Below are 25219 nucleotides of genomic sequence, written 5' to 3' on the forward strand. Positions count from 1 at the left end.
GGCAGCAGCTGACCTCCAGACTTGAAGTCCAGCTCCACCCACCCCCAAGGGTGGGCTCCCCACTGGAGGCAAGGAGAAGGGGAAGGCAGGAAATTAAAACAATATGGGTGGATGAGGGCAAGGCTGGGTCCCCACACCCCAGTCTCCTTCTATTAACACTGCATGAAGGAGGGATTTTTATGGTGAGAGAATGTGCCAAGTACTCTGGTCCCCAGGGAGGCCAGATTCCATCCTGGAAACAAACCAGTAACCCTTCCACTTCCACAGCTCAGGCCAAGAGTAAGCAGTTCCCATGAAGGGAATGGACTGAGCCATCTTCCCAAAACAAGTCCTCCCCTCCTTTTTACCTATATGTCTTTCTGCCTTCATTCATCCCATGTTCTCTCACAAAGGGCTCCAGCACAATTCTCTCAGCGAAGTGCAAAGATTTCTGATATGGGCTGAATTGTGTCCCCTCCTAATTCATATACTGAATCCCAACCCCTAGGACCTCAGAATGTGACTGTACTTGGAGAGAGGGCCTTTAAAGGGGTGATTAAGTTAAAATGAGGCCACTAGTATAGACCCGAATCCAACACGATTGGTGTGACGATTGGTGTCCTTGTAAGAAGAGGAGATTAGGACACAGACACACACATAGGGCAGACCATGTGAAGACAGAAAGAAAGTGGTCATCTACAAGCCAAGGAGAAAGGCCTCAAAAGAAATCAACTTTGTCAACACCTTGATCTCAGACCTCCCAAGGACTGTGAGAAATACATTTCTGTTGTTTAAGCTACCAGTCTATGGGACTTCATTATGGCAGCCCTAGTAAACCAATGTAACCTTGTTCACAGGAAGACTCATTTCAGCCCTAACTCTGCCACCAACCAGACAGTCGCACTCACTTTCAATAAGAATAAGTGCAACTGAAACTGTGATGCCCAAAAGGCCCTTGGAATCTTAAAGCTTTGCTAAAGAACATAGGCTCTCAGGCTGTGGGGTACTCCCAAGCCTGTGATGATCTTGCTCCGAAGGCCAAGTACCCCAGGGTAACATGCTCCCCTAGGCACAGAGATGCCTAACTTAAACCCAGGAGACACAGCTCACGTGTGTGGGGGTGAGGAGGCACTGCAGGAGGCGAAAAGATGCAGGTGGGGAGCCTATGCCTGGCCAAGGTTAGCTGACCTGGATACTGAGTTATATACTAGGTGAGAGCCACACTTTCTTCTCTACTTCAGTCACCAGGACTCGTGTGGCTCAGGAGAGAACACAGCAGAGGTGGGCAGGACCACAGAAAGCAAAGGCAAAGCTGATATGGAGCCAAATGGTATCTGGGGGGTCTAGGCCTTTCCCTTCTTGATCTCAGTCTAAAGAATAGAGCATACACACCCTGGAAGGCATGAAGGAAGCCCAGAAATCCTGGGCCAAGCCAGCTATAGGACAAGGGAGAATGGGTGTCACCAGACCCTCCTACACCTGGTAAGGTAAGGGAGCAGTCCCGGGCAGGGCAGAGTCTCCCCTCTTCTGGCCTAGGAGGGAGAACTGTCAAAGTTTGGCCCAGAAAAGAACTAAATTTTTTGCTTTGTGATCCTGGGGGAACCTCCATATTCAGAGTTCCCATTTCCCCTAGTCTATGCTTCAGCTTATGCTTTGTACCCTTAACCGTTCAACACATACTTGCTGAGCAACAGCCATGTGCTGGGCACTGTGTGAAGAAGAAGATAGCATTCTTAATTTCATGGAGCCTTCAGCCCAGTAGGAAAGGCAGCTAGCTGCTCATCAGGAAAAAGACAGGAGTTTGTGACAAGTAGTGTCACACACTGCAGAAACAAGATACAAGGCTTAAACAAATCAGGGCAGGGTCCTGACATAGTCTAGGGGTCAGGGGAGAGAACTTGGGGAGGTGACCATGAGATGAAGAATGAGTTGGACTTAATGCCACAAAATTCAGGGCAGCTGAAGGAATCACTCTCCTGGGAGAAGGCCCCACCTGTGCAAAGACCCTGAGGCAGGAGCACCTAGAACAAGCTGGAAATAGAGAGATCAGCATCCTCTAGTATACACGTGGCAAACACGAGACCTGCAGGCTGTATTCAGCCCTTCACCTTGTTTTATCCAGCCTGGCACCTTGTTTCTACCCAGCTGCAGCGCCAAAATCTCACTGAACTATTAAGGAGTAGTTACATTTATACAGTTCTAAAATTATATTCAGTCCTTTGAGGGCAACTGCAAAACTGATGTGGCCCCCCAGTGAAAATGAGTTTGACACCCCTGACCTAGTGAAGTCCACTGCCCCATGGCCCATGCAGCCACCTGGATCTGCAGATGGATTTCAGGAAAGGATTTTCCACACCCACCAGGGCCTCCAAGGCCAGTTCTTAAAGGAGGCAGGGAAGACACTGATACAGAGAAGGACAGGACACTGCTGCAGTGAACCTTGTTCCTTCAATAAGCACAGGCTCCATTACTTGGGAGCCCTGGTTACCCCATGTGGTCTGGGCACTGGGCTTCTCACGGCTCTAGGACATCCCAGTGGCTTATTGGGGCTGGGCAGAGAGTCAGCTAAGTTGGAAACTTGGTTCTATTAGGAGTAATTCCCTCAGAGCTTCATTTTCTTCATCTGAAAAATGAAAAAGTAATCCCTTACATGGTGAGTATAAAGCTCCAGTGTGAAACTAACTTTAAAACCTTGATAATAGTTTGCATGCCCTGAAAACTAAGCAGGTAGGGACAATAAAAAGTGACATACACGCTGACCCATGAGTAGGGTGGGCTTCCTTGGTGTGTGTCTTGCAGTTACACAGGGGGCCCCCCCATTTGGTTTGATACTTCCTGTCATTCCCTGCACATTTTAATAATTTCTGAGTAGGGGGCCCCACCTTTTTACTTTGTACCAGATCCCACAAATTATGTATCTGGTTCAGGCTGTAAGCAAACACTGAATTCCTGTGGGTAAGATTGATGGGGTATAACCAACTTGTTCCTATTTGGATAATGTTTTCCAACAGCTCAGAAAACGCCTAAAGGACATCAGTGTAGTCAAATAGTACTACTCATCTAGCACACAACCTCTCCTCATAAGGGGAGGGCAGCAACTTCCAGATACTGGCAAATGTGGGACTTATAGCAGAAACAAGGCACCAGCCTTGACTGAGAGCAGAGGTGGGCACAGCCTGAGTCCTTCTCCTCTAACCTGGCCAGTGATGTGCTAGTGGCTCTGTGCCCTGCACTTCTTTTCTGTCCTGAGGAGCCTTGCCCCACTCATTTCAGAGAGCCACGTGCCTCTATGTTTATAAGGAATGCAAATTTTGTGTACCACTCAACAGCAAAAATCTCATTCTCATTAAATGGTTAGTGTGAAATCATGACAAGTAAATCTCTGAAAATAATACAACTGTATTCCTTGAAAACCCATGGCCCTAGGATGAAGCACTTACTGAGCACCAAGCACAGGTGCAGGGGCTGATGCAATCATAATAAGCCCACCACCTGAAAAGAGCTCTCATCCAGGACAAACATACGGCTTTGACCAGTGGTAAAGGCTAACATAACATTCTCTAGATGTGAACTCCATGTCAAGTACTATCTAAGCACTTTAGATGTATTTTCCCAATTTACCCTTACACTGTGTTTATCCCCATTTACAGACAAGAGGGGTGAGGCCCAGAGAGGCTAAGCCACATGCACAAACTCCCATAGAATGTGGTAGAGCTAGAATTGAACCTAGGCCATCCGCTTCAGAGCCAACTCTCAACCAGCACTTGGTACCAGTTTGGCTTCTACTAAATACTTTGCCCCTTGGTTTGCTGTAAAATGAGAGGTGGTACCAGGTGATTGCTAAGGTCCTACTCTGCCCCAAAATAGAGAGGTAGAAAAGTTCAAGGGTTAAGACTTTAGACTCATTGTATAAAGTGGCTCTGCCAGGCTCTGCCTTGGGGGATGGTGACAAGGAGTCACAGGTGAAACACTTAGAAGAGTGGATAGCACATGATGAGCGCTGCCAAGCAGGAGCTGTCATCATCATTACCTGAGCTACCGCCTTGGTCACAGCCAGAGCAGGCTCTAAAGAATCCTGAATTCCAGCTGATGTCTCCTGGAACATGAAAATGTCCTTGACCCCCAAAAAGCCTCTCTGAGGGTGCCCTCTCTGACAGCACCCAAGATTAGGAAGGTGGTCATGGAGCCTGGGGACAAAGACCCCTGTGCCCTCTTGCATCCCAATTAGCTGCTGGCTACTCTACACAGGCCATCAGAGCTGGCCAGGCCCAACTATCACAGTCAAACCTGCAGCTTTTGTCAGTCAAGACGGTGACAGCCCTAAAAGAAACATATCCCACAGTGCTGATTTCAGGTTCACTAGAAACCCCATTGCTCTGGTAGCCAGGGGCAATGGGTGAATTTCTTCCCACCATAATGATCCAAGTCATTCCTCAGATTCTGATCTATGCTAGTTATCTCAAAGGCCATCTCTACCACTTGGTAGCTGGGTCACCCCTGGGAAATTACTTAACACTGAGCATCAGCATTCTTGTTTACAAAACAATGGCAATACAGCTTAGCCAGTATAAGCATAGAGTCTAGACCCAGGCTTCCTGGGTTCAAATCCCAGCTCCACCACTTATAAGCCTTATGATTTAAGGCAAGTCAACTCATGGGCCTCTGCCTCAGATTCCTCATCTGTAAATTGGGGAATTTGCAGCACCTCCCTCAAAGATTATTGGCAAGTTTAACTGAGTTAATGTTTGTACCTGGATATACAAGTATTTGCTCTTGTCATTATTATTTTGAAGTAGTACTCTGAATAAATGAGATAACTGTATAGCACAACACTTGGAACCCAGTTGGCTCCCGGGAAACCTGACAGCCATTGATACACTTATTTTTACTATTATTCTAGCCAGCGTGGCTCTTTCAGCTCTGAGGCAGGCAGTAAGGGCCCTGAGGAATAAAGAGAGAAAATTCTTCAACAACTTGGAAGTGAGCGCAGAAACCCCCAAATGAAAGCCAGCGAGCTGTGCGGGTAGAGGCTTTCCGTAAGGCAGGGTGCTATGTAAATGCAGCTATTGGATACCCTATCTCACCAGGCCCGGTCATCACAAATGGCCCAAATATGTATGTCCCCAGACCCAAAGCTAGCCAGGGAGATCCAGCCCCTCCAAGGAACGTCCAAAGACAGTTAAGGGAAGTTGCTGCGCAGACTAACCGGCTAACAGTTGTACGTACTGTGGAGGAAAAAGAAAACCAACAACTAGGGTTCACGCTTTCCGGTTTAAATCTTCTACTGAGAGACCTGGCCCTTGAAAGGGAAAGGTTGGCTGTTTTGAGCTTCTCTGTGGAGCGACAGGGTCCTTGCCAAGGAAGGAAAAAAGGGGGAGAGGGCGCCGCCCGTGCCCTCTGGCAGGCATCCGCGTGGCGACAGGGACAGCACAGACTCGGTCCGCCAACGCGCACAGGGAGGGGGAGGCCTGGAGGCAGCCGAGCCTCCTCACCAGGCCCGAGCCCCGAGCCCCAGCCGCCCCGAGCCCGCCGGCCGCCCCTCACCCGCCAGCCGCCATCCGCGGTGCTTACCCGGGGCTGGAGCCCACGCCAGCAACAGGGCAGTGGCCAAAGCTAGCAGCCGCATCTCCCCTCCGCTGCCACCCAGAGCTGTGACGCGCCGCTGCCCGCTGGTGCTGCAGCCTAGCCCGCCCCGCGCCCGCCCCCAAACCCGGCCCGAGCCTCGGCCGGCCTGGCCCATCCTGGCCCGCCCCTAGGCAGCCCGCCCCGCTGGGCCCGGCTTCAGGGTGCCTGGGGCCGCCCTGGGTGAGGGCAAACCGCGCCCCCCCCACCCCACCCCCGCGATCATTCCAGGGCGACCTGTGAGCGTCTCGTTTTCACTACTCCCATTTCACAGATAAGAAAACTGAGATTCTGAGAGCTGATGGCTGGACAGAAGAAATACGCAGCTGCAATGGGATTCTCAGTCTGTTAGCATCACAGACAGTTATTTCTGAGGAGAGGAAATCTTGGAGCTTGCAGGTGGGGTGGGGTGGGGGAAGGACCAAATGTCCCTGTGTGAATGTAACCTGCTGCCCACCTTCTACAGAGACATTTGTGAGCCAAGGAGCAGAGCGGTCGGGAGAGAAGTTCTTTCCTGCTGCATTGAACTGGGTATGGGGGTGCCAGGGATGGGTACCCTTGCAAAATGAGAGGGTCCACATAGGCACTGTTAAAAATAAAGACTGCTTAGGGTTCTTTCAGCCACAGCCTGGTCTAGGTACTTAGCACCATGTCACTAAATCCTGACACCGTGAGGCTCCTGGGATGGCTCCTTAATCTCTATATGCCTCTGTTCCTCTGGTTTCCCCTCGTTTCCCATCTATCCAATGGGATAATGGACATGTTCCTCACCAAGTATTTAAGAAGATCAAGTTACACAGGTCCAGTTAAGGCCCATGAATGTCAGCTATCGTTAGTATTATTATCATAGGTAAGGAAGTGGAAGCAGGAAGATGAAAGAGCTGACCCAAGTCACACAGCCAGGGAGTGGTGACAAAGCCACTCAGCCCAGGTCACTCTGAGTCAACACCTAGTCTCTTTACCATGGTTCTAAACTTGGGGTCTGAGCCTAACTGATGTGTTAGTCCAGGATCTCCAGGGCATGAACAGTGCATGTTAGGTATGTTTTGTGTCTGTCTGTAAGGGAAGGTCTTTGAGGGGTTCCAGAAACAGTAGGGTCTGCTTGGGACTGGGTCCATGGAAGCAGAGGAAAACAGAGTCCCCATCTCCTTTCCTCTATGGGTAGTGAAGGGAGTGTGGACGGCAAAGAGAGAGAGGTGGTATTGAGCCCCAAAATGTGTCCCAGAGGGACCATCTACCACTATAGCCCAGGCCAATGGGTGTAAGACTTTGTGATCACTCCAAATCTCAGGCACTGCCTGAGGTCCTAGGGCCCATGGTCCTTATAGGGCTCCTCTAGCTGAGAGACCCTCACACAGTACAGGGCCCTGCAGGGACTGGGCTGACCATCAAGGCAACCAGACTGGGGAGTGGCCCTGCTACTCAGCCAGGCTGGTGAAAGGACCTGAGGAGTCTGTGGTGAGCTAGCTTCAAGGTCCCTGAATCTAACTGCAAGGACAACAAGTGAAGACAGGAACTGATGCGTGCATCAGCCCACAGTGTCCACAGTGTTATAGATGAGATACGAGACAAATTCACACAGACTATCAAGTCCTGTGGGGGAAGGGACAGCAGGGCTACTCTCAAGAGGAGAGCACACCAAACCCTGCCTTGACAAGCTTTTATTCGGTTCAGTTAGCACAGGAATACAGGTGAAGCTCATTAATCATTGTCAGGCAGTAAGGATCAAACAATGGATAGCATACCAAGAACTACAGGGGCCTATTCTGAGTCACGGTCTGTTAGATACAGGGCTACAAAACTTTGGGAAACAAACTCATTTCCTGCTCAGACCCTTATTATTTAATTGGGAGCATTCTTAGCAAAGCAGTTTTCACAGGAGTTTATGTATTCTTTCTTAGACCTGATCACCCATGGAACCCGCCCTTTCCAGCACAGGGCTGCACTGCCCTCTGTCATTGTTTCAGGCTTAAATCAGACAGGGGGAATTAAGGCAGCCAAGAGATTAGGAGACTTCTCGCAGACAGAATGAGGACTTGGGCTATTTGTCAAAGCCAAGAGGCGAGGGTCCATCACCCACTTTTGCTATAGCCCCCCAAGTCCTTCCTCGGGTCCTCCCTGTGATTATGCCTGTCTTAGGTTGCTCCCCTTTGGGGAATCTTACCCATCATTGGCTAACCGATCAAGCACTGGGGGCCAATTATGGATGAAGTAAAAGGAGCAGAAGCAGCACTCCTGCCAGGGAGTTAAGCTTTGTCTCCTTAGTGGCTTATGGTCAGAAGGTCACTCACTCAGCCTTAGCCATGGGGGGTTACAGCTTCTCAGAACAGGCAGGGTGGTTACCAACAAGGAACTGGTGCCAAACTGGATCCTACAGCCCTAGAAAGCAAACATTCCTAGGAGACTTCTAGACCAGAGCCTGAAAACCAACTAATTCTGTGAGGTAACTCAGTATCAAAGAGGCCTGAGGCCTTTTCAGAGTTCCGTGGGCCATGGAGTGTCTGAACTGGGAACTTGAACTCATGGCAGAAGAAGAGCACTGGCTCTGAAAGTCAGCTGGCATCCCACCTGAACAGTTGTAGGTCCTCTGAACTTTATTTCCCTGATGCAGTTGACAACATGTAAAATGGCATATCAACATGACTACATATGGGCAGGGAACCAAGGAAATGGCAGGACAGTTTGGTGTCCTTCATGACCTTCTACCTCAACACTGCTGCTTTCAGTTTACTCTCCCAGTTGGTAGAAAGTAGAAGGACACATGTTAGCCAGCTTTGAGGAGCAAGTTCCTGCTTCGTTCATTGTATCACTTCTTAATATCCATCTCTCCTTGCAGAGCTGAGCAGATGTTCAGTCCAGCACTGGACCTAAATGCTCAGCCTTTTTCTTTGCCAACAGGTGTAGTGCTGGGGATTTGGGGCTGGAAAGTGTTTTTCTTGCAGTTCTGTGATACATAACATTGTTCTGTTTGCAGCTATGCTCTCTCTTAGTACTCTTCAGCTTCCCCAATAATCTGCCAAACATTGGTAAGACCTTTGTTGCATGACACAGGATCAGAGAAATATACCCAGTTCCCAGGGAAGACTCAGCCAATGAGCCAGGTGAGACTCAGTAATTTAGCTGCTGTGGACTGCAATAGCAAAGGGCTTTGCCTTGCCCTCACACACAAGTTTAGGATGATTTGAAAACCCTCCACTGGCTTATTTGCCTGTCCTCTGGCTCTGTCAGGTCTGACTTATTGTGAATTAGAATAATACAATCTAATTATATATTTAAAAAATTACCTCTGATAAAAATCCCCCCTGTCTGGGGGATTGTTTGGGGTTTCTGGATGAGCATTCACATTGTTGTGAAGTTGATCCAGGTGCCTGTGGACACTAAGCTGCATGCTGGCTCTACTCAACTAATCCGGATTCAGCCATTCATCACTGAAGGAATAGAAATCCATATTCCCTCAAAATCCCTAACTGCATCCTGCTGTCTCATGGTGCCTAGGAAGTGCAAGTCTCCTTTTCCTCTTTCATTATTCAGTTGTTTGCTAAAACCTGGGCCCAAGATGAAAGTGTGGCATGGCTTTGTAATTAGTTTGATTTTGTGTATAGGAAATATATTCCTAAACTAAAAGCACCAAGAAAAAGTAAACACTCCCCTTCTAAGGTGTTCAGCACATTTCTGTATTGCTTCTTCAATCTGGATTTATATAAGTAATGTTTAAGTTTTCCTCCTCCATATGGCTCACAAGCATTTTACTGCAAAAAGAAGTTAGTCACACGCTTGTATTTTCACTAAAGGGACTGAACAAAGAGCAACTCAGGATAAAAGGGGTTTCAGCTGTGACTGATGGGGGAGGATGAGAAAGAAGAGATCACAGTTACAGAGGACAAGTCCATCCAATTAGGAAAGTCATGAGCCACTGATGGCAGACCTTTCACAAAACCTGCAGGATCTTTTCAACTCGTAACAGGAGAAGAGGAGTAAAGTGCGCTGTTTTTTCCATTAAAGGTAAGGAAATGTGAAGCTGTAAGCCTGACCATGTATCTATCTACATAGAAATAGCTTCTCCACACCAACCACACTGGTGACTCTGATAAATTGGGGTCATTCCACAAACTTAGCAGTGATTGTGAACTTGGTATCGGGGACTCTGCAGGTTGGCTAAATGAAGAAAGAAATGGCCTCCAGAATCTAGAAGGCTCCAGATGGAAGGGATTGCAATAAGGGAGAAATTAAGAACTGAACAGGTTATCTAAATCACTGACCTCAATGAAGGCCATGCCCACTTCCTCTTGCTAGTGATGGGAACATTTACAGTGAAGATAGCCCTTGAACTGAACCTTAAAGGATAGTGGGAAAATCCTGAAAGCAGAGTGAGGGGCTTGTTCCAAGCAAAGGAATAGCATGAATCAACGCACAGAGACTAAAAGATATAGGACTTTCAGGTCCTGTAGGTAGCTTCTGGGGGCCTAGAAAACCAGTTGTGCTCAGTGGGTAGAAATTGAGTCAGAAAAGTAAGAAGCTAGAAAAATTCTTTGGTAAGTGGAATGATGAGACTGAAATGGATAGCCAACTGAACTGGCCAAGCAATTTTCAGCCAGATACAGAAAGTTACTAGAGTGGAAAGTCCCTGGTGCTTAGGGGGCTTATACCTTAGGTGGCCTTTCCTCCCCTGGCATATTGCTGGTCATGTGATTTAGACCCCTTGAAATAACTTCTAGGCCTCATTTATATTTTAGTTTCAGGTTCAGAAAAGCAGCAAAACCTTTTAGGCAATGCCAACACCAGTTGCAATGTCTAATGATGCCCTGTCCTGGCACTGACCAATGAGTGAGACCATTACCCTGAAAGGGTACACCTGGAAAAGCTGAGCATTTTGTTAAGATCCGACCCTAAGACCTCTCCTAAATCTCCAGCTTTTAAAACCCTCCAAAGAAAGGAACCATGCCCACACCCTTCCCTTCTCCCTCCTCTTTCTACCACAGGCATGTATCTCTTAAACTCTAAGGGACCCCATGAGATTTGCGAACAGGGGAGCAATGGACAGTGGCAGCTTGTTCATAGCTAATCCCCTGAACCTGTCCCTGAAGCCTCCTTTTCTCTGACTTCCAAGTGAGCTGACAGCAGCCCAGCCTTGGCACACTTCTTTCCCATAGTATCTTTAGAGAGCCAAAGCAGCCTTGTCTAGTCTCGTTCTTATTGCTTCTTCTGTCCTAAGCCCTTCATCATTTCACTGTCTCCAGCTCTAATAAACTTTCCTCAAAATCACCTGGTTCATGCTGTGATATTTTTTCTGCACAAAGTCAAGAACACACACACTCTACGGGCCTACCCTAGATAGATCTGCTCTGGGCCTGGTCCCCTTACTGTTAACAAAATGAATGGAGGAACAAATAGGAACAAAGTTCTAAAGGCCCTCAAATGCTTGACCAAGAAGTTTGCACCTCATCCCAATGATGGTGGTTGTCACTGAAAGAGGTGATGTCACAAAGTGGTATGGGAGTTCAGAGTTAGTCACACTAAGATGTGTTTCAGTGATATGAGGATTGATTTTGAGTTAGGGGCAACTTAGCTCAGGAGAAACTTCTTTTCCTCACATCCACTGCCTGGAAAAACTTGAATTAGAGGCCTTGTCCATGGTCCCTAACAAGAGATTATTAGAGATAATCTCTTTTGACCCAGCTATAGGGTAGGACAAACTTTTATTTACAATGTTGAATTTTAAAGTCTGTGAGGTAGAACCAGAAAGAGATAACTAACTCATTCTCAAGCCTATACAGGATTCCATGGGAACAAATGCCATTGTCCAGAGCCAGTCCTTTGAGATGTGAGAAAGGCTGAGTACTGAGCCCTAGAAAATCCATTCTTGCTCAGTACCTAACACATGAAAGGGTTATCAATAAATATTTCAGGAGTGTATCGGTGAATTGTTAAATAAAGAAAGAAAGAAAGTTTGTGTAAGTTTGCTGGGGTGCCATAATAGGATACCACAAACTGAGTGCTTAAAAACAGAAATGTATTCTCATAATCCTGAAGACTGGAAGTCTGAGATCTTCACCTCAGTGTTGGTTTCCTCTGGGGCCTTTTTCCCTGGTGTATGGAGGGTTGCCTTTCCCCTGGATTTTCACATGGTCTTCCTTCTGTGGGTTATTGTGTACTAATTTTTTCTTGCAAGTACACTGGTCATATTAAATTAGAATTCATGCTAGTGAACCTGCTTTAACTTAATTATAGCCTTAAAGGTCCCATCTCCAAATAGTTTCTGAGGCACTGACTATTAAGACTTCAACAGATGGATTTGGGGGGGACACAATTCAGTCCACGACTGGAGGGGAAAAGGGAGGGAGAGGAGAGAAGAGGCAGGTAGGTTTTATGTGAGAGTTAAGACAAAGGGAGTTGACAAATGGAGATGTAGATGGGGAGCCAAGAGACTGCTGTCCCCGGGAGGCCAATTCACCCAGGTAAACTATCAAAGAAAGGGGCAAGGAAAGATCTAAAATGGCAGATTAGGTCAAAATTGCAATCACCCTCCCCCCTGACCAAATCAGAATCACAAATAAATTATAGAACAATCAAATTGGATAAGCAACTGTAGACTAACTAAACAGAAATCATCTGAAGAAGCCACATGGAGACATAGGAGGGGCGGAAATGTGAAATGGGCTGGCCCCACACCTACATGTGACAATTGAGAATCTAGAAAGATATCTCAGCAGCAGAGGTCCCTCAGGGAAGTGAGGGGACTCAGCCATAGGTTGGGCTCCCTAGCCCAGAGTACCAGTGCTAGGAAGAGAAGCCCGCATAACATCTGGCTATGGAAAACAGCAGGGATCCTACCTCCCCAGGGGAGACAGAGGCTGCTAGAAACCCAGGCATTCCCTTAAAATGCCAGTGCACAAATTCTCACTCACCGGCATTTAGCCTGGGCTACAGTGGAGGGACAGCAGTTTGGAGGATGCCAGAGTTATACAGGGAGAAAATGAGATATGTGGCTTTAGGGCAAGGGCTGGAGGGACAGCCTCCAATGACACTGTATTGAGTCCTCCTACAGCACAGCTCACAGGCATCATCTTTTCTGGGTTAAGTACTCCTCCCCAGACAGCATTAGCCTAGGGAGCCACACTAACTACATTCTGATGACTTGCACAAGGCTGGGGCTCTGTTGGCAGCAGCCAGCCTGGGCCCACACTGCAGTCTTTTTTGAAAAGCTCTCAAGAAATTCTGATCAAGTTTGAGGGATGCCAGAGACACACAGACAGAAACTGAGTTGTGTGGCTTCAGGGTGAGTGCTGTCTTCCTGCATGGCCCATCTTTACTGTTAAGCCCTCCCCCACACCGTCAAATCTTAATCTGGTTTACACTAATAAATTCTAGTAGCTTTGTGCTAATGACTCCCTGAGGTCTTCCTCCCCACAAAGGTCCCAGATGGGTGGCAGCTGGCCTCTATGTACTCTGAGAATTTTGCTAAGTGGTCTCAGACCCAACACTGGTGCTAAGATTGAATCTGTATTAACCTGGTGAATACCACTCACCCCTACCTGACTCATACAACTCACATCCCATCTGAGGCTGAAAGAGAAGCTGAATGTAATAGGCAGCTGGTGGGTGATGGCAGATCTTGGGGTGCCTTGGGCCTTTGCTGACCTGCCCCAGACCAGGTACTGGTAGAATTCAGCCTAGGTTCACAGCTTGGCCCCTCCAATGTGCACTCAGGTCCAGCAAAAGTAATGAACCATGGGCAGCTTTGTCGCACCTAAGTAGCCCATGGCTAGTCACAGTCAGTGGCTGGCACTGACCTGCACTAGGGTCCCTCCCAAGCAGCCAAAGAATCAACACACCTGCGGTCTGGCTTCAGACAATAACAGAGCGCCACCCAATTAGCTCCACAAGCAGCACACAAAAAGCAAGGTCTCAGCAGGTATTAGACCCAGATGGGAAAAATTCCATTGTGTGTGATTAGCCCCTGCACAGAAGCTAATACACTGTGATTGTGGCCAGTCCTTACAACCAGCCAGCCTGAGAGTTATACCCGCCTGTATACATGATGACACTAATCAAGGCTTAACTATAACAAGGGGGCACACATACTCCACATGAGGGATACTCGAGGCACCTTTGTGTTCAGGCTCAGGTGATCAGAGAGACTGCACTGGGTCCCACTAGACGCCTACTACATGAGGCCATCATACCAAGATTGGAAGACATAGCATTTGTACCTAATACACAGAAACAAGCACAGAGTGACAGCCAAAATGAAGAGACAAACAAACATGCCCCAAGTGAAAAAAAAGGGAGAAATCTCCAGAATAAGTACTAAATAAAGACAATCAAACTACCAAATACAGAGTTCAAAACAATAGTTGTAAGGATGCTTAAGGAACTTAGAGGAAGAATAGAGGAACTCAGTGAGAATTTCAATGAAGAGATATTAAACATATAAAAGGATATAGAAAGCATAAAAACAGTCAGAAATGAAAAATACAATAAGTGAAAGGAAGAATACACTAGAAGGAATCAACAGCAGAGTAAATGAAGCAGGTTTAATATGCAATTTGAAAGACAAGATAGCAGTAAACACCAAATCAAAGCAGCAAAAGAAAAATAATTTTTTTAAATGGGAAAGTTTAAGTGACATCAGGGGCAATGTGAAGCATAACAACATTTGCATAATAGGGTTACCAGAAGAAGAAAGAGGTCAAGAGATTGAGAACATATTTGAAGAAAAAATGAGGGAAATTTCCCTAAATTTGTAGAAGAAAAAGATGCAGAAATCCAGGAAGAACAATCCCAAAAAAGATAAACCCAAAGATACCCACACCAAGACACATCATAATTAAAATAGCAAAGACTAAATATAAAGAGAGAACCTTAAAAGCAGCAAGAGAAAAACAGTTACCTACAAGAGTGTTCCATAAGACTTTCAGTGATTTTCTTAACAGAAATTTCTCAGACCAGAAGGGATTGCCATGAAATATTCAAAGTGATAAAAAACAAGGGCTTCCAAGAAAGACTACTCTACCTAATAAGGCTATCATTCAAAATTGTAAGCAAGATAAATCCTCCCAGATAAGAAAAAACTAAGAGGTCATCACTACCAAACCTGTATTACAACATTGGCAAAGGTGGCCCTGACCAGTGTGGCTCAGTTGATTGGGCATCATCCCGAAAAGCAAAAGGTCACTGTTTTGGTTCACAGTTAGTGCACATGCCTGGGTTGTGGTTTGGTCCCCAGTCAGGGCATGTGTGAGAGGCAACTGATCAATGTTTCTTGCTCCGGCCCGCGGAGCAATCAACTGGGGCTCGACCACCTACCTAGAACAAATGAGTTGGGGGGACAAGAGGCGCGAAGAATGGCAGCGAGACAAAAGATTCTGATCAAGCTGCAAACTTTATTTTTCCGAACTGGGTATATATATATATATATATATATATATATATATATATATATATATATATATAGGGGGGAGGGAGAGGAAGGAGATTAGGTTGCTTGCTATTGGCTAGCTTGAGACAAAGAAGGGCCCGCTTATTGATTACTTGGGTGCAACTGGTACTCGTGGACACCTCATGTGCCTGTAGCTGATTGGCTTGTGGAGCGCATGCACACCTCATGTACCTGTAGCCGATTGGCTTTGTGGAGCGCACAGGTTCCTGTAATCAATGCAATGTTTTTAGCTAGAAGCCAGGTGGAAGGTTCCCAACATCTCCTCCCCTTTTTATTACTTTGAGGGCGAGGAGAATGTAGATAGGGTAGACTTTAACTGGCTGGGGGAGTCAGAGGCCTGACTCCTCCTGGGCTCATTCTGAGCTTTAGGGTACCTTTTGGGAGGAGAGGAGTTGGGTACCAACCTCTTTGCAAGTCAGCTTACCTCTCAGAAGACTCGAAGTGGCCGTATGTACAGGCCTCTCCTTGCAGTGCTTTGCCTTGCACCCAGCGGTGTCTATCACAGCTACTTGGCTGTGAAGCATACCTTCGAGGGTTATGCTGCTCCCGCAGGAGGGGAACCTGGCAGGAATCGTGGACTAGCACCCCAGCGGCTGTACGGCTCAGAGTCCGCTCCATGTTTCAGCATTTCTAATTGTTGATAGTGCACCTGAATAGGTCTTCCTAGTACACTGTTAAGTTGTTCTTTGACTAAGTTGGTTATACGTCTAAGAATCCAGGGGGCAAAGGAGAGGATGAGGGTGATAGAAACTAAAGGTCCTAAGAGGGGAAGGGGGTAGGGGAGAATTCCGTTAAGTCCACCCCAAAGGGGGTGTTCGGAAAGTTCTTTTCTTCTTTTTTCTAAGTCTTCTTGTAACTGTTTTATCTTGTCTTGGACGATGCCCAGTTTGTTGGCATAGAAGCAGCAGTGTTCCTGTAAAGCCAAACAGATACCTCCCTGTTCTGCAGTAAGTAAATCTAGACCTCGTCTGTTTTGAAGGACAACTTCTGCTAGGGAGTCTACTTGGTCTTGGATGTCACTAATGATACTGGACAGAGCCTGGACATCATCAATTAGTTGTTTAGAGAGCTTTGTGTATGAATGGACTGCGACTCCCAATCCTGCAGTCCCTGTGGCAACTGCTCCAGAGACGCCTAATCCAACTAATAAGGGTATGAATGTTAATGCTCTTTTTTGTCGGCCTGCAATATGGTCTAAGCTGGGAATGGGGACAGGCTCATCTCCGGGGAGAACATCTATATCTGGTAGTAAGGTAGCCAAGACACATAGCCCGGTCCAGTTAGCGGGCAAGGCTGAAAAGGCCAGGTTGTTTCCACAAACAAATAATTGTCCATGACCTGGGCAAAGGGGGTTACTATAATTGGTTATGCTTCTACAACTAGTAAACTCTATAAAGCCGACGGGAATGTCGAAGCTATTATTTTGAGCTATGCCTTGTAAGCACGGGGAGGGTGGGAATATTGTAGGTTGGACTCTAAAAGGTAAACTAGGGTTACATTGTAGCTGTGATTTATTAAGGGTGGATATATTGACAGGAATAGCTAAAGGCATGGGGGTGCCTAGGCTCATACATAACCAGCAATCCTAGGCTAGGTGAGGGTTAGATATGTTAAGAGCTTGATGTGTGGCTATTAAAATGTCAGCAGTCTGGGTATCTAGGTCTACTCCCCACAGTTTGGGGAAAGCTAGTAATTCAGTGGGGGGGTGGATATGGTTAAATCAGTGAATTTTTTAGCCACGGCCTTGATTTCTCGAATGAGAATTAAGGCTTCTTGAATGGAGGTTTTTTGGAGAAGGGGTTTTTGGTGGATTGTTGGTGGCTCGGGGTTGTTTAGAATGGGGGCTAGAATACGGGTGGCTGCGGGTGGTAGGTTTGAGGGTGCATAGGGGGGCGGCCGAAAAGCTGGGAGATCTTTAAGTAAGGGGGCAGAAGAGAGGGGAGGCCAGTCAGGGTTATTGTAATGAGTGGCCTCTTCTTCCAGTTCGGCCTCTTCTGCTGGGTTTAATTGGTCGACATGGTTATTTGAGGAATTACGGGAAGGGTTAGGGGTTTTTTTTAAATCTCTTCCTCTATGTTAATAGAAATTGAGGGGCAAATTGAGGGGGCCCTGGAAGGGGGCCAAGATTGATTTTTTGAAATTTCTTGTCCCTCTTTACAGAGATTTTGGGCTGAAGGGGCCCTCGAGGGGACCAGGATTGATTTTTTAGAACTTCTTGTCCCTCTTTACAGAGGCTCTGGACATCCGGAGAATGCCCATGAGTGACTAAGATTTCTTTAATAAGATTAAAATAACTGAAGGCGGTGATAGGGACGGTCTCGGGGCCAGAGACTCGATAATAGTCATTAAGGCAATCTCCGACCCGGTTCCAACACTGCGGGTCAATTGTCCCCTCTTGAGGGAACCAGGGGCACATTTTCAATATAAAGTCAAAAAATAAAACTAAATCCTTTTTCTTAACTCGAGTTCCTCGCACCTTGAGTGTTTGCTTTAATTGACTTATAAAAATACCATTCTGTGAACATGCTTGTTCCATGATTGGGGGCCTTACCTGGCCGAGTTCGCCATCGAGGGGAGGGGCTCCTGGATCTGTCTCGCGGTCGAGTAGTCAATCCAATCTGTGTGGGGAAGTCACTGGCGGGGACGGCGCTTTGTTCCGGCGGCTATCAGGCCCCACGTTGGCCGCCACTTGCTCTGGCCCGCAGAGCAATCAACTGGGGCTCGACCACCTACCTAGAACAAATGAGTTGGGGGGACAAGAGGCGCGAAGAATGACAGCAAGACAAAAGATTCTGATCAAGCTGCAAACTTTATTTTTCCGAACTGGGTATATATATATATATATATATATATATATATATATATGGGGGGAGGGAGAGGAAGGAGATTAGGTTGCTTGCTATTGGCTAGCTTGAGACAAAGAAGGGCCCGCTTATTGATTACTTGGGTGCAACTGGTACTCGTGGACACCTCATGTGCCTGTAGCTGATTGGCTTGTGGAGTGCATGCACACCTCATGTACCTGTAGCAGACTGGCTTTGTGGAGCGCACAGGTTCCTGTAATCAATGCAGTGTTTTTAGCTAGAAGCCAGGTGTAAGGTTCCCAACAGTTTCTCTCTCACATCAATGTTTCTCACCCTCTTTCCCCCCCCTTGAAAAATAAACAAATATATAAAATATTTTTAAAAAACAAATGATATAAGGACTTCTTTAAGAAGAAGAAAGAAAAAAGAAACATAAATATGAATATAAAATGGCAATATATATGTACATATCAATAAGTCACTTTAAATGTAAATTAATTAAATTGTCCTATTAACAGACATAGGGTAGCTGAATGGATTTTTTTAAAAACAAGACCCATGTATATTATATCCACAAGTGATCAAGATTAGACTGAAAAACACACAAACACTAAAAGTAAAGGGATGGAAAAAATATTTCATGCAAAAGGAAACAAACAAAAAATTTGGGGTAGCAGTACTTAGACAAAATAAACTTTAAAACAAAGGCTATAGCCCTAGCTGGTGTAGCTCAGTGGATTGAGCATGGGTCTGTGAACCAGAGTATTGAGGTTCGATTCCCAGTCAGGGCACATGCCTGGGTTGCAAGCCAGTTCCCAGCAGGGGACACACAAGAGGCAACCATACATTGATATTTCTCTCCCTCTCTCCTTCCCTTCCCCTCTAAAGATAAATAAATAAAATCTTTAAAAAAAAACAACAAAAAAAGAAAGGCTATAATAAGAGACAAAGAACAATGTTACATAATGTTAAGGAGATCAATTCAACAAAAAATATCATTCTTGTGAACATTTATGTATTCAACAGAAGAGTACCTAAATATATATAAAGTAAATACTTTTTCAAAAGATCTTAGTTACTTATCTTTAGATAGATAGGAAGGGACAGAGAAATGTCAATGTGCAAGAGATACATTGACCAGTTGGCTTTCTCATGCCCCCAACTAGGGACCTTACCTGCAACACAAGCATGTGCCCTGACTCAGCATCAGACCAGCAACATTTTTGTTTGAGGGCTAGCACTCAACCACTGAGCCGCAGCAGCCAGGGTAAAGTAAATATTGATATGGACATAAAGGGAGAGATCAATATTATCACATTTATAGTAGGAGACTTTAATATCCCATTGACATCAATGGGTAGAAATCTTCCAGATAAAAAATCAACAAGGAAAAAGTGGCCTTAAAAGATTGTTACAGAACAAGAGGTCTGAAGAGGGGGGCAATAGCTGGCCCACCTAGGGATGCCAAAAACTGCTACAGAACAGGGGTCCCTCCCAAGGACAGAATACTAATATCTACTGGGCTCTTATGTCCGCTGCCAATTGGAAAGACATCTCTCAATGCCAGAGATTTGTGAAAAGGAAACAAAATGTTTATTTAATGCTATTCAGGACTAATGCCTCCACTAAAATATCAAAGTCCTTTAGGGTATACACCTACACCCACACAGCGCTCCCTTCTCCCACTGTCCCAACTCCGGTACCATAAATCAAGAAAAGAGCACACGTTTGTGTTTCAGGCAGCTAGTATCCTCAGCTGTGTCAGGCAGGATCTCTAGTTAATCCAAAGTACTCTGGTACCTTCTCATGGTCCACTGGCAAGAGTTCTTTGTACCCAGTTCCAGTCAAAGTCTTTCCTGCTTTCCAGGCCATGCGGCCAAAGGGGGCATTCCAAAGTCGCATGGGCCTCTTCTACCAAAGCTGCAGGGGTTCGCACCCCACCAAAAGTATGTGGCTTTCTTCTTCACCTGGCTGCAGGGATCTCCATTCTGGCAAAGCTGCCTGGTTTCCCTTTCACCTGGGAAAGAGGGGGTCTGCACAAGCCAAAACCACGTGGCTCCTTTTTTCACCTGGCCAAGAGGGGGCCCTTACTTTGCTGAACCCACATGGCTCTCTCCTACATGACTGCAGGGGTCCTCACTCTGCCCCAAACCATGTGGCTCTCCCTTAATGGCTACCATGTCTGGGTTTTAAATCCTCGCGCCAATCTTCCTCTGTACCCCTATTTCTGACTCCTCCCACCTGCCAGTTACACCTGCCAGTATTTCTGTATTATTACAAGTTTACTGGGCTGCCATCATTAGTCTGGGCAGTTATCACCCCATGTCCTGAAGCCAATCTTCTCCAAGCTCCCATGCAGGTGTTATAACTTTGGGGACCTGCCCCCAGTTACATCTTCGGGGAAATGACTTCATCCCCCTAGCTCCAAGCCTGGCCACAGCCATTTAACATATCCAAGTGACCCACCAAAGGCTATAGATATGTTAAATGACCATGCCATGGATTAGCTGCAAGGCTGTGGCTGTACAAAACAGCCCTGCATGTTCCTGCTCCATGTGTCCCTTCCTCCAACTCACACCTGTAGGGGGTAGGGGTGAGGACATCTTATATGTCTCTCCAATATTCCTATACACTTTGAATTCTGGACACCATTCCAAATCTTTTTTTGGGTACCCCCCCTTGGCTGTACCCTGTATCAAGATTACATTAGTTCAATTGAAATTTTTAGAGCATTTCATTATAAAACAATAAAATATACATTCTTTTCAAGTGCACATGGAACATTTTTCAGGATAGGCCACCTGTTAGGCCACAAAACAAACCACAATAAATTCAAGAAGATTGAAATAATATCAAGCATCTTCTATAACCACAATGCCTTGAAACTAGGATTCAATTACTAGAAAATAACTGAAAAACACACAAACACATAGAGACTAAATAGTGTGTTACTAAACACTAAGTGAATTGACAACAAGATAGAGGACATCAAAAGATACCTTGAGACAAGTGAAAATAAATAAACAACAACCCAAAATGTATGAGACACAGTGAAAGCAGTCCTAAGAGAAAATTCATAGCAATACACGCCTACCTCAAGAAATAAAAATAATCTCAAATAAACAATCTCACCTTACACCTAAAGAAATTAGAAAAACAAAGCCCAAAATGAATAGAAAGAAAAATAATAAAATCAGAGTGGAGAAATAAAACAGTCTAAAAAACCACAAAGTTCAGTAAAACCAAGAACTGTTTTTTTTAATGAGTAAGATTGATAAACTTTTAACCAGACTCATCAAGAAAAGAAAGAGAAAGGACCCAAATAAGTAAAATGAGAAATAAAAGAAGGAAAGTAACAGCTGATACCACAAAAATACAAAAGATTATAAGAGAAACATTAAAAACAACTATATACCAACAAATTGGACAGGGTGGAAGAAACGGATAAATTCCTAGAAATGTACACTCTTCCAAGAATGAACCAAGAGAAACAGAAAACCTCAACCACCAATTACAACCAATAAAATCTATTTAGTTATCAAAAAACTCCCCCAAAACAAAATCCTGGTCTAGACAGCTTCACAGGTGAATGTTACCAAACATTCATACAAGAATTAACACCTATCTTTCTCAAACTTACAAAAATTTCAAGAGGTAGGAAGGCTTTGAAGTTCATTTTATGAGGCTACATATGCAAAAATTCTCAACAAAATACTAGGAAACTGAATTCAGCAATACATTTAAAAGATCACAGCCATGATCAAGTGGAATTTATTTCTGGGAAGCAAGATTGATTCAAAATCTGCAAATTAATTAATGTGACACACCACAAACAAAATGAAGACTAAAAATTGTATGATAATATTGAAAGATGCAGAAAAAGCATTTGACAACAACCAACATCCACTTATGATAGAAACTCTCTGGACAGTGGTAATAAAGAAAAGATAACCCAGAGCAATAAAGGCATACATGACAACCCGCAATAGACATCACACTCAATGAGAAAAAGCTAAAAGTGTTTTCTTCAAGATTAAGAACAAGACAAGGATGTCCACTTTTACAAATATTATTCAACATAATATTGGAAGTCTTAGCCACAGGAATCAGACAAGAAGAAATACAAAGCATCCAAACTGGATAAGGAGAACTAAAACTGTCACTTTTTGCAAATGACATGTTATTAAACATAGAGAACCCTAAAGATTCCACAAAAAAACCCTGCTAGGACTGATAAATGAACTCAGAAAAATAACAGGACACAAAATAAATATTCAGAAATTGATTACATTTTTATACAACAATAATGAATTATGAGAATGGGAAACTAAGAAAACAATCATATTTACAATTGCATAAAAAACAAAATACCTAGAAATAAATTTCACCAATGTAAAAGACCTGTACTTAGAAAATTATGGCACTGAAGATATAAACTGAAGAAGATACAAATAAGTGGAAGTATGTACTGTGCTCATGCATATGAAGAACTGACATCATTAAAATGTCCATACTACCCAAAGAAATCTATCAATTCAATGCAATCTTTATCAAAATACCAATGGAATTTTCACAAGACTAGAACTAGAACAAATAATCCCAAAAATGTATATAAACCCATATAATACCCTAAATGGCCACAGCTATCTTGACAAAGAAGAAGAAAGTTGGAAGTATTATACTACCTGATATCAAACTATACTACAAGGCTATGCTAATCAAAGCAGCATGGTACTGGTATGAAAACAGATACACAACTTTATGGAACAGAATAGGGAGCTTAGAAAGAACCCACAAGTATATGGCCAGTTAATATATGACAAAGAAGGCAAGAACATACAAAAAGTTAAGATAGACTATTCAATAACTGGTGTTGGGAAAACTGGACAGATACATTTAAAAAATGAAACTAGATCACTTTTTCATACCATATAACAAGAATGAACTCAAAATAAATTAAAGACTTAAAGATTAGACTCAAAAAGTAAAACTCCTAGAAAAAATATAGGGCTTAAATTCTCTGACATTTCTCTTAGCTATATATATATTAGATACATCTCATTGAGCAATAAAAATAAAGGAAAAAATAAACAAGTGGGACTGCATCTTTTTGGGCATTTAAAAAAAATTTAATATGCAACTAAAAGAGAGGGTTAGCATTTTATCTGAAAAAATGCAGATGTAAATTGGACACTGTCAAGTTTGACAATCCAGTAAATTACTTCTGTAGGCAAGTCAACCAGAGAAAATCCAATAATATTCTTTAAAAAAAATTTATTTACTTATTTGATTATTTTTCAAGTACAGTTTTCTGTCTTTTACTCCCATCCCAGCCTACCCCCCTGTGCTTCACACCTCCCTCCCATTTACACCCCCCTTAGCTATTGTCCATGTACCCTTTATACTAGTTCTGCTAAATTCCTGCACTTTTCCCCCTGAAATTCTCTCCCCCCTCCCCTCTGGTCGCTGTTACCCTGTTCTCTATCTCAGTGTCTTTGGTTATATTTTGCTTGCTCATTTGTTTTGTTGTTTAGCTTCCTGTTAAAGGTGAGATCATATGGTATTTGTCTTTCAACACCTCACTTATTTCACTCAGCATAATGCTTTTCACTTCCATCCATGTTGTTGCAAAAGGTAGGAGCTCTTTTGTTCTTTCTGCTGCATAGAACTCCATTCTATATATGTACAATAATTTTTTTATCCATTCATTTACTGGTGGGCACCTAGGTTGCTTCCAGCTCTTGGCTATTGTAAATTGTGCTGCTATGAACATTGGGGTGCATAGGTTCTTTTGGATTGGTGGTTTAGGGTTTAGGATATAATCCCAGCAGTGGAATTTCTGGGTCAAAAGGCAGGTCCATATATAGTTTTCTGAGAAAATTCCACACTGATTTCCATAATGATTGTATGAGTCTGCAATCCCACCAAAAGTGAACTAGGGTCCCATTTTCCCCACATTTGTTGGGGAAACCTCTCCAACATTTGTTGTTTGTTGCTTTGTTTATGATAGCCATTCTGACCAGTATAAAGTGGTACCTTATTGTGGTTTTAATTTTCATCTCTCTAATAGCTAGCAATATTGAGCATCTTTTCATGTGTCTCTGGATTCTCTGTATGTCCTCCTTGGAGAAGTGTATGCTCAAGTCCTTTTCCCATTTTTTAGTTGGGTTAGTTGTCTTCCTAGAGTGAAGTTGTGTGAGTTTTTTGTATATTTTGAATGTTAAACCTTTGTCTGAGGTATCATGGGCAAATATGTTTTCCCATACAGTCGGTTGTCTTTTTATTTTAATACTTTTTTCTTTAGCCATGCAGAAGCTTTTAATTTTGATGAGATTCCCATTTGTTTATTCTTTCATTTATATTCCTTGCTCTAGGGGACATATCAGTAAAAATGTTGCTGTATGAAATATCTGAAATTTTCCTGCCAATGTTCTCCTCTAGGACTTTAATGGTTTCATGGCTTATATTTAAGTCTTTTATCCACCTTGAATTTATTTTGGTGTATGGTGTAAATCAATGCTCAAGTTTCAATTTTTTTGCATGCAGCTGTCCAGTTCTCCCAACACCATTTGTTGAAGAGGCTATCTTTACTTCATTTTATGTTACTGCCCCCTTTGTCAAATATTAATTGACTTTAGAGAGTTAGGTTTATTTCTGGGCTCTCTCTCCTGTTCCAATGGTCTATGTGCCTGTCTTTATGCCAGTACCAGGCTGTTTTGATTACAGTGGCCTTGTAATACAGTTTGATATCAGGTATTGTGATCCCTCCTACTTTGTTCTTCTTTCTCAAAATTGTGGCTGCTATTTGGGCTCATTTATGGTTCCATATAAATTTTTCAAGTGTGTTGTTCTACGTCTGTGAAATATGCCCTTGGTATTTTAATAGGTATTGCATTGAATCTGTATATTGCTTTGGGTAGTATGGACATTTTGATGATGTTAATTCTTCCAATCCATAAACGTGATATATGTTTCCATTTGTTTGTGTCTTCCTTGATTTCTTTTTACAGTGTTGTGCAGTTTTCTTCATACAGGTCTTTTACCTCCGTGGTTAGGTTTATTCCCAGATATTTTATTTTTGTCTTTGCTATGTCAAATGGGATTTTTTTTCTTGATTTCTGCTTCTGCTGATTCACTGTTAGTACACAAAAAATGCCTCTGGATATTGGCGATGTAACCCACTGTTTTGCCAAATTCATTTATTAGTTTGAGCAGTTTTGGGGTAGTATATAGGATTTTCCATATACACTATCATATCGTCCGCAAACAATGACAGTTTTGTTTCCTCCTTTCCAATTTGGATGCCTTTAATAAAAGGCATCCTTTTCTTGCCTTTTCTTGCCTGATCACTGTGGCTAAGACTTCCAATATTATA

General features: G+C 44.1%; 1 protein-coding gene across 2 annotated transcripts in view; it reads right to left on the reverse strand.

Moving 5' to 3' along the window:
- The window catches only part of VSTM4 (V-set and transmembrane domain containing 4), a 126148-nt gene extending 120506 nt beyond the window's left edge, over positions 1 to 5642 (reverse strand). For both annotated transcript variants that reach the window (XR_005085651.2, XM_037167946.2), the window contains exon 1: positions 5551 to 5642. Coding sequence is in view for 1 of the 2 variants with exons in the window: in XM_037167946.2 (XP_037023841.1) it covers positions 5551 to 5605 (55 nt within the window). In the remaining variant the exon portion in view is untranslated. The remainder of the gene's footprint in view (positions 1 to 5550) is intronic.
- Between the last annotated feature and the right edge of the window lie 19577 nt (positions 5643 to 25219).

This window comes from Artibeus jamaicensis, unplaced genomic scaffold, assembly GCF_021234435.1.
Source record: "Artibeus jamaicensis isolate MK-2021 breed Jamaican fruit bat unplaced genomic scaffold, CSHL_Jam_final contig_468, whole genome shotgun sequence".
In the NCBI taxonomy this organism is placed as follows: Eukaryota; Metazoa; Chordata; class Mammalia; order Chiroptera; family Phyllostomidae; genus Artibeus; species Artibeus jamaicensis.